Source organism: Prionailurus viverrinus, unplaced genomic scaffold (assembly GCF_022837055.1).
Source record: "Prionailurus viverrinus isolate Anna unplaced genomic scaffold, UM_Priviv_1.0 scaffold_62, whole genome shotgun sequence".
NCBI classification, from domain to species: Eukaryota; Metazoa; Chordata; class Mammalia; order Carnivora; family Felidae; genus Prionailurus; species Prionailurus viverrinus.
Window position 1 is genome coordinate 71,422 of NW_025927624.1, and position 14,902 is coordinate 86,323.

The 14,902-nt window shown below is 41.3% G+C and overlaps 1 protein-coding gene across 1 annotated transcript in view; it reads left to right on the forward strand.

The window, feature by feature from the left end:
• Nucleotides 1–14,902, forward strand: part of LOC125159789 (ankyrin repeat domain-containing protein 26-like) — a 212,382-nt gene that overhangs the window by 67,832 nt on the left and 129,648 nt on the right. Inside the window, exons 13-15 of the mRNA XM_047848411.1 lie at nucleotides 930–1,020; nucleotides 4,882–4,918; nucleotides 10,309–10,381. Coding sequence (XP_047704367.1) covers nucleotides 930–1,020; nucleotides 4,882–4,918; nucleotides 10,309–10,381 — 201 coding nt within the window. The remainder of the gene's footprint in view (nucleotides 1–929; nucleotides 1,021–4,881; nucleotides 4,919–10,308; nucleotides 10,382–14,902) is intronic.

Sequence of the window (14,902 nt, forward strand, 5' to 3'; positions counted from 1 at the left end):
AGAGTGGGAGTGGGAATTTTGGTAGTCGGAAAAGATCTGAGAGTGGCAAAAGGTGCCAAGTGAAAGATGAGAAGGACCAGTCGTGTAGACCGTGGCGAGGGACATTCTGGACAGAGAGGACCACGGATCATCATTTTACTCCAATGTCTTGGAGTCACCAAGAAGTAGGAAGGCTCACTCCATCATCATAATCATTATTATTGTTGTGTGTAAAAAAGAGAGTGTGCATAGGGAAATGAGTGACTAAGACATACATGTTCTTATACTTGCCGTTTGAATGCTTACTACACATTGTGAAGAGTTCCATACCTATATCTACATTGTTTCTGCTACTAGTTCACCGTGATTTTCAGAAAAGTTTTTTCTTACTACTTTGCCATTCGATCCAACCCTTCTTTCGTCAAGAAAAAGGTCAAGCCTTTGTTTCCCTGAACGAAGCAGCAGCTACAACAGTGTTTTGTTGATACTCAACATGATACACTCCAAAGTTTCTGATCATGTGAGGTATGAATTGACACTGAAACAAATGTCTGCCATTTGGTTAGAAGCAGTTTTCATTTATAGCAAGTACATTTTAAAGAATTTGTTTCAAAACTTATTTCAAATGTCCTTTTATTTTGGTCAGGAATGCAAAGGAAGGTGTTTTGTTAGTTCCTTTTTGAAATCTGCATACAAGCCAGGCTTCTGCCTTTGAAAGTCTTTATTCTGGCCTTCCATGATCAGTTTAGAGAGTCAATAGCCAAATGAAGATTCAAAGGGACGCTGAATCAAGAGAGCATATGTGAGGTTTTGTATTTAAATGTTTTGGTGTTCAATACATTTTCCTTATTTGTAAGTCTGATTGTTATTAAAATCATAAATTCAGAAATTTTCTTGGAAAAGGCTTAGGAAGTCTTCACGCAACTCATTACTGATGCTACTTTTAACAGAGTATGTCTGAGAAGCCCAACAAATATGTTCCTCATGTCTCTGGAGCTGTGGATCAGAAAGGGCAAAGGATATTACATGGACAAGTAGAAGGTAAGAACTGTATTTTATTCAAAGGTCATTTGACAGAAGGTTGATTTAAAACAGGAATACTGATATGTTCTAATATCTCAAGAAAACGGCCTGTTAAGTGCATAGGAAAGAGAAAGAGATGTGAAAAGGAGGTAAGTTGCATATCGTATGTGGTGTCAGCAACAGATTAAATTGAGAGTGCCACCAAAGGAGCTAAATGACTAGTTCCCTTTCAAGACCCTGGAAGGCCCGAGGAACCCCAGGAAAGAAGAGAAGAGCCAAAGAGGGAATCATGTGAATGGCAGAGACTACAGGGAATAAATGAAGGAAGGTAAGCCGGTGTGTATGGTGTTTGTACTGGAAGGTGGTAAAATACACTAGTTCTTTAAAGGGAAGAGCAGACTATTGGAAATGCAGCAACACTATCAGGTGAGCTTCTCGTACCAGAATTTGTCAGAGTCGTATCCCCAAATGTTCCCACTCTTACTGTTATCCTCACTGTTGGCAAGACATTAAGGCCTGACCTAGCTGATGATGCAGAGTTATGTCCTAAGTACCATGGGTGAACATAAGCGTTTGTAGTCAGCGATAAATGTATATACGTTAATGCCATATAAAATGGGGGTACTTCATACGGTAGTATCCTTTAGGGCAAAATAAGAGAATTGGAAGGAGGGTCACATAAGGAGACATCAAGATAACGCATCGGACATTTTGGATGCCGTATTTGTGACTTTTGATTACTTTGGCAATAACTGCCTTTAATAGGTGAACTATATTTTTAATGTTCTGGGAAAATAAGGAAAAGAAACAAAAGCACACTATAATCAGTAGTATGTTTTCATATTCTGTCTGACAGTTCTGGTTGTTGTAGAATGATCCCTGTTACTTCTTTGATTCCTATCTGCCAGAAAAATGAACTAAGTCCTAGGGAGTTGGAGAAAATTAACTGATTTTTCATATTTCAGAGAACTTTTATATGGTAGAACATAGGGGCAATCACCAGGATTTGCTCTCTCTCTCTCTCTCTCTCTCTCTCTCGTTTCGGAGTAAAATAAGATTGTTGCTTGTTTCACACTTTCTGACATCATGATTTCATATATTCCTTTTAAACCTTTCTTCAAATGGATATATAGGGATGTAGGAATTTTCAAGTCAAATACCAAGAAAAGAGATTCCAGGAAAGGTATTCTGTGACATAACCTTCTGACTGTAACCACGTGTAAGACATCAACCCAAATAATAAAATTTCACAAAGTGCAGTTGTGTTAGAGGCATCCCAGTGACACCCAGATTTGATGATTCACTAGAAGAGGTCACAGGACTCCGCATATAGTTGTAGTCATGCGTGTGGATTGGTATGGGGACAGGCTAGAAAGGCCAATCAGCACCGAGCAATGGTGCACGGGGTGAAAGGCCAGAGGAAACCAAGCGCAGGCTTCCAGGAATCCTTTCTCTATGGAGTTGGCAGGATGTGCTAAATTCCTCCAGCATGAAATTAGGACAGCACAAGTGAAATGTTGTGGGCCAGTACGAGGCTTATGGATACTCAGTGCCCGAGGTTTTCATCAAATGCTAATCACATAGGCATCTTCTCCTTAGCATGTCCCCAAGTTCCAGGTTTCCAGAAAGGAAATCAAGTGTACGGCCTTAAGCACATTGAGTGTAGCAGCACTTAGGCACAGTGAACCACTCTTAACCAGCTAGGGAATGGTGGGAACCCTCCTTAAATCCAAGATCCCAGGGAACAGCCAAGGGCCAGTCATTCAAGTAGGATGTTCTGAGGGTAGCCATCTTCGGCCTGCTGGGTGAAATCTGTTCTGCATAGGAATTATAGCCCTGACGTCATTTTTGGTGGTGTCTTCAAATTTTGTTTTACTAGCAAGTAACATGACGGTTACCATGGTACTGGTTTCAGTTTCATCATCCATATGAAGTAGGTATTTGTGTAAAAAGTACTAGGGCAATATTAGGTCATTATCATCTTTTTATTTTTTTATGTGATTAAGCTTTCATTATGATTCTTAGGTGTGATCAACATCATGATTTTTGATTTAAAATTAGAATGAAAATCTCTTAATTATCTGGAAAACCCAGGTTTGATTCCTATGGTGCTGAACCCCTGTTTGTAGGTATAAGATTTCGGATCATATTCATCAATTGTTTTCTTGCCTAAGTATACAAATAACTGTTGTATTTTTGTGTTTTGTTTATGCATTTTCATATACTTCCAAATGGGAGACAGTACCCTATTGTGTTACTTTGATCTCTATTTTAATGTTCAAGGTGACTGTATCATGAGTTAGTATATGCTAAGAGTAGCTTCAATGGATACCATATTTTGTTGTTTTTGTTGTTTCATACATTTAATAAGCCTGATTTTTGACATCAGTTTTAAGTTCACAGCAAAATATAATAGGAAGTACAGAGAGACCCCATATACCATACCGCGCTCCCGTACACGCCTAGCCTCCCCTGCTGTTAACATCTGGCACGACAGTGGTCCATTTTTAGTAGGATTTTTTTTTTCAGCTCCTTGCTTTAGTTTTGAGCGAGAGAGCATGCATGCGTGTGAGCAGCCAAGGGGCAGAGGGAGAGGGGGGAAAGAATCCTGTGCTGTCAGCACAGAGCCTGATGCAGGACTTGATCCCATGAACGGTGAGATCATGACCTGAGCTCAGATCCAGAGTTGGACGCTGAAGCAACTGAGCCACCCAGGCACCCTGACGACAGTGGTGCATTTTCTACGGACACGAACTGTTCATTTGGAGGCCAAGTCTCTAATGTGCATTAGTGTTCAGCCTTGGTGTTATACATTCTATGAGTTTTAACAAATGTGTAATGATGTGAATCCACCTTTGTGGTATCGTGTGAAAGAGTTGCACTGCCTTAAAAGTCCTCTGTGCTGTGCCCGTTTATCCCTACGTTCACCCCAACCCTTAGCTCCAGAGCCTTGCTCTCTCCAGGTGTCATATAGTTAGAATCATAGAGTGGATGTCTTTGAATGTTTAGAAAGTGAAAATATCCTGGTAATTGAATGTAGGCATTCAAGCTATTCTTTGCCCTTTGTTTCGTTTAGTTGCTCATCAGTAGAGGATCTGCTGGCCTCTGCCTCCCATGAAAAAAAGTATGATTTCTCTAGATGTGTGTCACCTAATGGGGAGGGTTGAGAAAAATGACATCATGAACCACTACAGAGCACTCACATTGGGATCCTCCTCCTCTGTGATGTGCGGTGGGTCTAGATAGACTCTCTAGCAATGGAAGGAGACAGCCTCAAGAGGTTAGAACGATATCAAACAGGAATGCCAAATCTTTCCTTCTTGCCTTGCCAGTGGAAATAAGGCCAGGGAGAGTCTGTTTGCTATGGTTTGGCCATGCTGCAAAGTACAATGGCTATAGAGCACACGTTGTGAGGGGGTGTTTCCTCCTAAGACTGAGGAGTGTCTGCTGAAGAGCTGGGGAAGTTCTGCCGTGTTCCCGCAAAATAAAGATACTCTCTTTCAACTCCTCTAGGAGTGGAAGTCCAGAAAAATCATGCTAGTTTCAGTCTGACATTGGCCGCTCATGATAATCATTCTCCTAACGCTACCAGTTGCCTCCAGTGCCATAGAGTCGGTCAGTGATGGCCATTGTAAACATCAGTTCCCCTGTAGGTGTCAAATTCTGATAAAACCCATTCTTGCTTTTGGTCAATATAGAGGAGAAAGTAAGATTTCTTAGTGCTTTAAGCCTACGAATGGTATAATTACCATTCAGTGTAGTGTGGTTTCCAGGTGTGGTCCCAAAGCAATACTTTTTCACAAATCGTAAGCCGTACACTTGTAATTTCCTCTATTTTTTCGATTGTTGATTTAACATGTATTTTGCTTTCTTCTTTAGGAGCAGATAAGAATGCTGAGGAAGATTCTATAGCCAGGTAGGATTTTTATGGATTTGTAAAAATGACATTTGCTGGGGCACCCGGGTGGCTCAGTCGGTTAAGGGTGTGACTCTTGACTTCAACTCAGGTTTGTGAGTTCAAGCCCCACGCCGGGGTTTGCGCTGACAGCCTCCTTGGGATATGTTTCCCGATTTCTGTGTGCACTCACTCTCAAAGTATAAAGGAATGAAATGAAATGAAACGGGTAATGAAAGGAAAGGAAAGGGAATGAATGAACTGAAAATTATGTGTCTCCTAAGGGAACGCAGAGAACAAAACCAGTTGTTGCGTGTTCTACGCTGGACCAGACACTATATCCTATGGGTACCATCTGTTCAGTTATATAGTCATTGTACAGCTTTGCAAAGTAGCTGTGTTATTGTAGCCTACTTTTTATTACTTTGGCAACTGTGGTTCAGGGAGTTTGATGACTCGACCATGCTTCCATAGTTAACGGGTAGCTGAGGGGCTTTGCCCGTCAGCCCTTGAAGCTTCCGCATCCATTCTCTGGTTCCTCAGCAGCACGGAGATGAAGATACAGATCCTAGGGCAGATCAACTCAGAATGTCAAAGATAATGATGTCGGAACACGAATTTAGGGTTTGCTTAAGAACCCAGGTTAGTCCAAGCATTTGGCCTCATGTATTTGACCACTAGTGCTAACACAAGTCATTAGTGCAGTGGTAACTCGTCCCTTGTTTTTACCATCCGAGATTTTAGGGTTGATGTCAGCTGTAGCCATGGTGTCAAGGCTTTTACATAATAAGCAAGATGTCGTCAGGCAAGTCCTTAGACGTAGTGATGTCCCCTCTTCTTGAGACAAATGAGGTTTCTGTAAAAGAAGGATATCTAGTTGTAGACCATGTTACGTTAATTAAACTCACTCTCTATTTTGAGGATATTGCTATATGATTCTCTGTTGCCTAAGTTCCCAGGCTGGTTTCCCTTTGGGCTAGTACCCTTGTCTAGTTCTAGGAAGCTTTTTGGGTTTTTTTGCAGCTTTTTTTCCCCATGACTTTTTGTACTCTGTTTTTGCCTTTTGACTTTCTTCTCTGGTTTCCTTGCTATTTCTTCTTCTTCTTCTTTTTTTTTTTTCCAAAAATTTCCCCACTTCGGCCAGCGAGGGACTCTCCGTTCTTCTAGAGGCCAAATCAAAAGCACTTAGGGTCTCAAGACTTACGGAACCACAGACATTAATTCCTGAAAACACCCTCTGGTACGTCAACCTATGTTTCAGCTCCTTGCCCAATGGTTGTTTCCCTGTAGAATTTGAAACTCAAAAGAGATTGAAGTGACCTATTTGGATATGATAAGTGACAGAAATGCGATTTAAATTCTGGTTTTCTTTTTTTCTTTCTTTCTTTCCTTTCTTCCTTCTTTTTGTCTTCATCTTGCAGGCAACTGTTTTAAAAATAGAAAGCTGGGGAGTTGGTCTAATGAATACAGTGCAGGAGGGTAAGAATCGACTTAGCAGAGGAGACCAGGTTTCAAGGAGAACAACACTGAGTTGGTTAGGAATACGAGTTTGAGAAAAGATGTCAGAATATGGGGGTTTATGCCAAGTGAGATAAAGGTGAATGACAAGAACGAAGGACCCAGGATTAGGGGAGTTGTTTAGAAAGGCATATTCAAATAGAGAGTTCAAGAGGGTCGTGACCAGGTTTCTGCTTTTGTGTGCGTTGGTTTCATTGAAGGTGCGAGCATACCTCAGCTTTTCTGATGAGAGAGATTAAAAATCATTTGAGCAGCTGGGAAGAGTCTGTTTACAGCAAATAGAAATATGATATCCCCTACTTCCACCCCAACTGAGGGAGGATAGCTTAGATCCTCCCAAGGAATTGGGGGTGGGGGGTGGAGATTCCGAACATCAGGGATGTATGGCCCAAGGCAAGCTGTCTCCTCACTCCACCTCTTTTCCTAAATCTGTGATGCCCTTCCCATGTACTTGTAGGGCTGGGCAGGGGTAGGACTGACTTGTCAAATCAGTAAGGGAGCTTCATCTGGATCGGTGATAACATGCCTATGTTGAGGTGACTGTGTGGATGACTGAGACTGCCAGTTAGCTTGTTCTCCAGGAGCAGGACATGGTTCCTACCCTCGGTCATTTGAGCCCATCCTTGTTGTAGGTGTGTGTGGCTTCATAGGCTAAAGATTGAAAGGTTGGGGGATGCCACAGAACCGTGCCGAAGAGTGATATAGGAGTGGGAGCTCATAGGGAAGAAAATAGTCAGGCAGCGTATAGAGAAACAGAGGCACAACTACCAGGACCATTTTGATCACAGTCTCTGTCCTTGGGTAGCTGAATGCCCCTGAAGGCTTGGAATGTCTTGCTAGTTATTATGGACCTAAATAAGGCAAGACCAGTGTGGGAACAAAGTTGGCCTTGGGAACTTTGACTCTTTCCATCTCTAGTTAGTACTACCACTCATAACATAGAAACCGAAACTTTGATACGTTTACTTAAACGGAGGTCTACCTGACACACAAGGTAATATGTGATGCAACAACTCTGGATGTTTCACCGTGATCGCCATAAGCGTAGCTCCCATCTGTTAATGTATGATGCTATTACGATACCACTGGCTAGATTCCCTATGCTGTACCTTTGAGCCTTGTGATTTATTCATTCTATAACTGGAACCCTGAACTCCCCTCTCCCCTTCCCCCACTTTGTCCATCCCCCCACCTCCCCTCCCTTCTGGCAAGAGTCAAATCTCTGCATTTATGGGTCTGTTTCTGCTTTTGCTCTGTTTGTTCATTTATTCCCCTTTTTACATTCTACACAGAAGTGAAATCATATAGGATTTGTCTTTCTCTGTCTGACTTATTTCACTTACCCTCATACCATCTAGGTACATCCATGATGTTGCAGATGGCAGCATCTCATTCTCATTTAGAGCTGCGTAATATTTCAGTGTGTGCATGTCTGTGTGTGTGTGTGTGTGTGTGTGTGTGTGTGTGTGTCTGCGTGTGTGTGTGTGGTGTCTTCATGTATTGGTGGACACTTGGGTTGCTTCCGTATCTTGTCTATTGTAAATAATGCTATAATAAAGATAGGGGTGCATATATCTTTTCAAATTAGTACTTCCCTTTCCCTTGGGTAAATAAATACCCAGTAGTGGAATCACTGGATCCTGTGGTATTTGTGTTTTAAATTCATTGAGGCCCCTCCATAGTGGCTTTCACTGTGGCGATACCAATTTATATCCTATGACCGGTGCACAAGGGTTGTTTTTCCTCCACACCCTGAGCAACCCTTGTTGTTTCCTGTGTGTTGAAACTGAGCCATTCTGACAGATGTGAGGTGAGAAGTCATTGTGGTAACGTTTATACATTTCATTTTCAACCATTTCAGAGCATTGTCTGCCTGTCACATTTGGTTATGGAAACTCAGACTGGGTCTTTCCTGGAGATTTCACAGGGTAGGAGAGGTCGAGGCCAAATAGAGAACAGAAAGCTTTTTTTAAAACAGGGTCCAAATTGTGAAAGCCCTGTACTCTGGAAAGCGTAAAACACTGATGAAAGAAATTGAAGGTGACAGAAAGAAAGAGAAAGACATCCGATGCTCACAGATGGGAAGAATACATATTTTTAAAGTGTCTACACTACCCAAAGCCATCTACAGATGTCATGCAATCCCTGTCACCATACCAACAGCATTTGTCACAGAGTTAGACAAACAAGCCTACACGTTGTATAGAACCACAAAAGGCCTTGAATGGCCAAAGCAATATTGAAAACGAGGAACCCTGGAGGTATCGCAATCTCAGCTTTCAAGTTCTATTCCAAAGCTGTAGGAATCCAAACAGTATGGTGGGTACTGGCGTACAAAATAGCCTTATAGCTCAGTGGAATAGAACCGCAAACCCAGACATCAATCCACCACTGTATGGTCAGTTCATCTTCTACAAACAGGAACGACTATCCAGTGGGGAAAAGGCATTCTCTTCACCAAATGGTGTTGGGAAAACTGGACAAGCCACATGCCAAAGAATGAACCTGGACCAATTTCTGTACCATACACACAAATAAACTCAGAATGAATTAAACACCTAAGTGTGAGACTTGAAACCATAAAAAAAAAATCCTTGAAGAGAGCACAGGCCATCATTTCTCTGACTTTGGCTGTAGCCACATTTTACTAGTTATGTCTCTTGAGCCAAGGGAAATAAAGCAAGAATAAAGTTTGGGGGCTATATCAACCTACGAAGCTTTTGCACAGTGAAGGAAACCGTCAAAACTGAAAGGCAACCTCTGGAATGGGAGAACGAATTTGGAAATATTTTGCAAATCCAGTAAAGGGTTAGTATCCACAATGTCTAAAAAATGGATACATGTCAACATCACCCCCCTCCAAAAAAGCCCAGTTTACAAATGAGCAGTAGACATAACCAGACACTTTTCCAAAGACAACATACAGATGGTCAACAGACACATGAAAAGATGCTCCCCCAAACTACAACGAGATACTACGTCACACCTGTCAGAATGGCTACACTCCAAGACACAAGAAGCAAGTGTTTGCGAGGATGTGGAGACAAAGGAAACCTCTTGCACCGATGGAGGAAATGCAAATGGGGGCGGGCCCTGTGGAAAACAGTATGGAGGTTCCTCACAAAATTAAAACCAGAACTCTCCTATGATGCAGTAATTGCACTCCTGGATACTACCCAAGAGAATACAAAAACACGAATTCCACGGGACACACACACTCCTGTGTTTATTGCAGCATTATTTCCAACACCCAGCACAAGCGTCCATTGACAGCTGAGTGAACCAAGACGAAGCCCTATATGAATGTATGTGTGTGTGTATATGTATACCCATACACACACACACACACACACACACACACACACACACGGTAATATTACTCTATCATAAAACAATGAAATCTTGCCGTTTGCAATCACCTGGATGGAGCCTGAGTGTAGTATGGTAAGCAAAGTCAGGGAAAGACAAATGCCATATGATTTTACTCATGTAGCACTTAAGAAACAACAAACGAGCAAAGGGAGGAAAGAAAAGGGGAGAGAAACCAAGAAATAGGCTCTTCACTGCAGAGAAGAAACGGCTGGTTGCGGAGTGGAGGTGAGTGGTGGGAGGGGTGAAAGAGATGATGGGGATGAAGGAGTGCCCTTGTCATGATGAGCACGGGGTGAGTATGGAGTTGGTGAATCACTATATTGTACAACTTAAACTAAGATAACTCTGGATGTTGCTATTACTGGCATTAAAATAAAACTTAATGAAAAAACCAGAGGCCAATTTTAATGATACCAAGAAACTTCGTGCAATAAACAGATAGGCGACCTTTCCCTTAACTTTTTTAAATTGTGTTGTTAAATGAATGAACATGTGTTTCTTTTATTTTTTTTGCTCTAAAGGCTTTCCGACAAACCTGGTCCTGATGATTCATGGTCTACATCATCTAGCCAAGTCTTAGATTTTGGGACCAAGGTAAAGTACCCTCCTGTGAAACTCACTTTCCTGCTCTGAATTGAGTTTTCTCCCTTATTTACTCTGAACATTTAAGAGGAGCCTGTGTATCATCATTTTATGTGTGTCATGGAAAGTTAGCAAGAACAAACCACTTTACAGATACATGACACGTTGAATGTTTTGTTTTGTTTTGTTGTACTTTGGTAAATCCTACAGGTGGAGGCTGATAAAAGAATGGGCTGGAAAATATATAATGACCGTCATATTATATTGGGAAAAGCTTTCCCATCATGGAGGCCATATGACATTTGTTTAAGGATAAGGATTCTCACTGTGATAGTAACATGACTGATAATACTCATGCCCAAATGAAACCTGATTGGGTCCAATAATCTATTGCCGGTCCCCCCCCCCCCCCCCCGCCCAGGGCAAGTTTTATTATAGTGACATACAGGATTTTCCTTTGGCTCTATCCTTTGTTCTACATTTAGACTAAAATAATATTAGAAAAGGTAGAAATTTAGATGTTTACATTATTTCTCAACATTTACCTTACAAAGCTGTTCTCCTGTAGTTTTCAAATAACTGCATGAAGAGTAAGTTAAAATGGTGCATCTCCCCGAAGAATACGTATTTTGCTGAAAAGAGTAGCTCTATGAGCAGAGGCTCTTCATAGCCAAGTTGTCAACTTTCTGATTTCAGAAATCTTTCCTATTCTAGCTTTGAACACTATCTCCTCCTAGTCCTTGTGTCAGATTCTAAAATTTAAAGCTTCAGACATCTGATATTTATTTCAGTATTCATTTAAAGCCCCTCAGTCATGATAAGCTCCTGGAGGTTAGGAAACACACTTGTTTGAGTCCTCGAGCTCCTAGAATAACGTCTTGCTTGGAAGAAGCAATGTCATGGTTTTTGAATGTGAATAAAAGAGTAGGGAAATGGAATTCCGTAGAATGGAGTTTGAAAAGTAACAAAATACGCATGATATATCACAATTAAATATGTGAATTTAAATGTCAGGCTTCAGTTTATACTCCGTTTTAGTGTCTAACATGTATAAACGCAAATGAATTCTATTGAGGAAATCAGGAGTTACATAAGAAAGAAGGTTACAGTATATTTTTAGTATCCTCCTATTGTGAGCTTAAAATTGCAGAGAAAAAGTCCTCAGCCTTTGCTTGTGTAACCCCATCTGTGTCGCATTACACACATCCTTTGAGGGTTCCCATTTCTTCCTAGAATTCTCATTCCCAATTCTTTCTCCATAGTGAATGTTGACGTGTTAGGAACCTCCCTTTTTCTGTTCTTTTGTTAGTCTAGTAATAATTTCTAGCTTTTCGGAAGCGATAGATGCCAGGAATTGAAGAGTTTATTTATAGTGAAAAAAATTAAATTCTTTATTAAAGCATTTATAACCAGATAACTGTAGAGTGATAAGAGTCAGTATTATTAGGGATATACCGTGAATCAAAGCCTCTCTTTTACATAAATATTAGATAGATAGATAGATAGATAGATGGATGGATATAGATATAGATAGATAGATAGATAGGTAGAGATAGAGATAGAGATAGAGATATATATAATATTCAGTTACATACACATATATATTTACACTTATATATACACACACATACATGTATACATATATATGTACACATACAGACACACACACATATATATATATGTATATATATATATATATATGCACACACACACACACACATAGAGACATATATCTTTAAAAGGTTTAAAAGAGACTATTGTTCATAGTATATTCCCAATCCTACTTATATACCTGTTGAAAAATGCATGTTGATTCCACTTACCTTCTTTTGCTCACATTTTTCCTTTTCTTTTTTGTCTTAAGCTCATGCTTGATTGATTGGTCATGTGGTTTTTTTTGTTTGTTTGTTTCTTTTTCCCTCTTCTCCCCCCATGCTTTTTACGGTATTTGTAAAATTTTTTTAAAGTTTATTTATTTTTGAGACAGAGAGAGACACAGAGTGCAAGCGGGGTAGGGGCAGAGACAGAGGGAGACACAGAATCCAAAGCAGGCTACAGGCTCCGAGCTGTCAACACAGAGCTCAACGTGGGGCTGAAACCCACAAGCCGTGAGATCATGACTCATGAGCTGAAGGTGGATGCTGAACTGACTGTGCCACATACGTGTTCCCCGCACCAGGCTCTTTTTTAATGGTTTACCCCTACCCTAATTTGTCCTTGCAGAAAGTATTTTTTTAGTGTCTGTTCTTTTAGTACATCACTTTCTGTCAACTCCATTGTCAACATATTGGTTATGGAATTCTACTGTCTGTGTGTGGTTTCCATCCAGGACTCATTGCCCCACAAGGTTTATTATTCTTGTTTTTCTCTCTCTTGGAAGGGGCTGAGCTAAATGTTTTTGAAATGTTTGTATTTCTCTTGGAAAGGGAGGGAGAGAGAGAAAGAATGAGCAAGTGCTCGTTGTTGTGATCTGACAATATGCAAGGTATGATCTCAGTCCTTTTATATTTGTGGAGGGCTGTTTTGTGACCCAGGATGTCACTTGGAGTCATTGGAGAATGGTCTCTGTGCACTTAAGAAGAATGTGCGTTCTACTGCCGTTGGATGAAAAGATCTTAACATATCGGTGTTGATATCCATGTATATAAATGCATATATATTAGGCCCATATATATCTATGTATATCTGAATACATCTGGTCCAATGACACATTGGATGTGTGTTTCCGTACTGATTTTCTGCCTTGACGATACGCCTATTGCCATGAGTGGAGTCTTAAAGTCGTCTACAATCATGGCATTTGTATGTATACATTTAATCATGTTTGTGATTAATCGATTCATATGTGTGGGCGTTTCACTTTGGGGCCATAAACATTTGCAAGTGTTAGCTCCTCTTGATGGATAGACCCCTTAGTTGTGACCCAATGCCCTTCTGAATCTGTTCCTACAGTCTCCGGTTTAAAATCTAGTCTTTCTGGTGGAAGTGTGGCGACTCCAGCCTTCTTTTGACTTCTAGTAGCATGATAGGTGGTTGCCCATACCTTCACTTTGAATCTGGAGGTGTCCTGGGGTCTAAAATCAGTTTCTTGTTGACAACATATAGATGGATCTTGTTCTTTGGTTTTGTTTTGTGTTTTACCCATTCTGATTCCCTGTGTCTTTTGATTGGGGCCTTGAGCCCATTCACATTCAGAGTGATTAGTTAAACATATGGATTTAGTGTCATTGTGTTATCTGAAGGTGTCATGCTTTTGGTGAGGCCTCTGGTCCTTTGTAGTCTCTGCTGCTTTCCCCTCACAGAGTCTCCCCTTAGGATCTCCTGTAGGGCTGGTTTAGTGGTCATGAACTCCATTAGGGTTTGTGTGTCTGGGAAAGCCTTTCTCTCTCTTTCTATTCTAAATGACAGCCTTGCCGGGGAAGGGATTCTTCGCCGCAGATGTTCCCATTCAGCACATTGACCGTTTCCTACCCCTCCCTTCTGCCCTGCCAAGGTTCTTTGGACAGATCTGCTGCTACCCTTATGTGTCTTCCCTTGTCGAATAAGACCCGTTTGTCCCTAGCTGCTTTCAGAATCCTCTCCTTATCTTTGTAGTTTTCCAGTTTCGCTATGGCATGTCGTGGTGTTGACCTGGGTTTGTTGATTTGGAAAGGAATTCTTCTGTGCCGCCAGGACTTGCATGCCCGTTTGCTTCCCCAGATGAGGGAAGCTCTCAGCTATAAGTTGTTCAAAACAACCTTCTGCCCCTTTCTCTCACTCGTCTTCTTCTGGGACTCGTAGGATGTGGCTAATATTTCATCTCACCGAATCACGTCGGTCTCTAGTACCTGCCTCGTGATCTAGTCATTTCCTTCCTTTCCTTTCTCTGCTTCATCTTTGTCCACCATTGGATCTTCTGTTCACCGATTCTGTCTGCTGCTTCTCCCGTCCTTGCTGTCACTGCATCTAGTTTACTTTGTATCTCCTTTACACCATTTCATTTTCAGCGTTCATCGTGATGATTCCTTAGGTCCTTGATCTCTGAAGCAGTAGATTGTCTGCTGTCTTCTGTGCGTGGTTGCAAGCGCAACTATGCGTCTTATGAGTGTCATTCCAAAAATGTGCTCACATATATTGTTTCTGTGTCTTTTGAGCCCTTCTCTGGCTGTCCTTTCTTCCCGGAATGTTTTTTGAGGAGAATTCTTCGATTTCGTCGTTTTGGCTAGATTCCTGCCCTTTATGTGTGTTAATAGCTTGTTCTGTGTCCCACACCTGCGAGTACTACTATATTAAAAAGAGCTCCTACACGCTCCAGGGCCTGGCAGCTGAACAAATGTTTTTGGAGTGTGTTGTGTGCACTCTTTCGGTGCGTCTTTGGCTACTGTTCCCGCTACTTGGAGTGGCGGTTTGGGCCTTCCACCAGGTGTGCTTTGATTTGTTTGTCGAAGTAATCCTGGGAAAAAGGAGAAGAAGGTGGTGAAGTATCCTTAGCCCAAACCAAAAGAGAAATGACTGGAGTGGAAAAAAAGACCAGGCAGTGACTCAAAGGAGCTC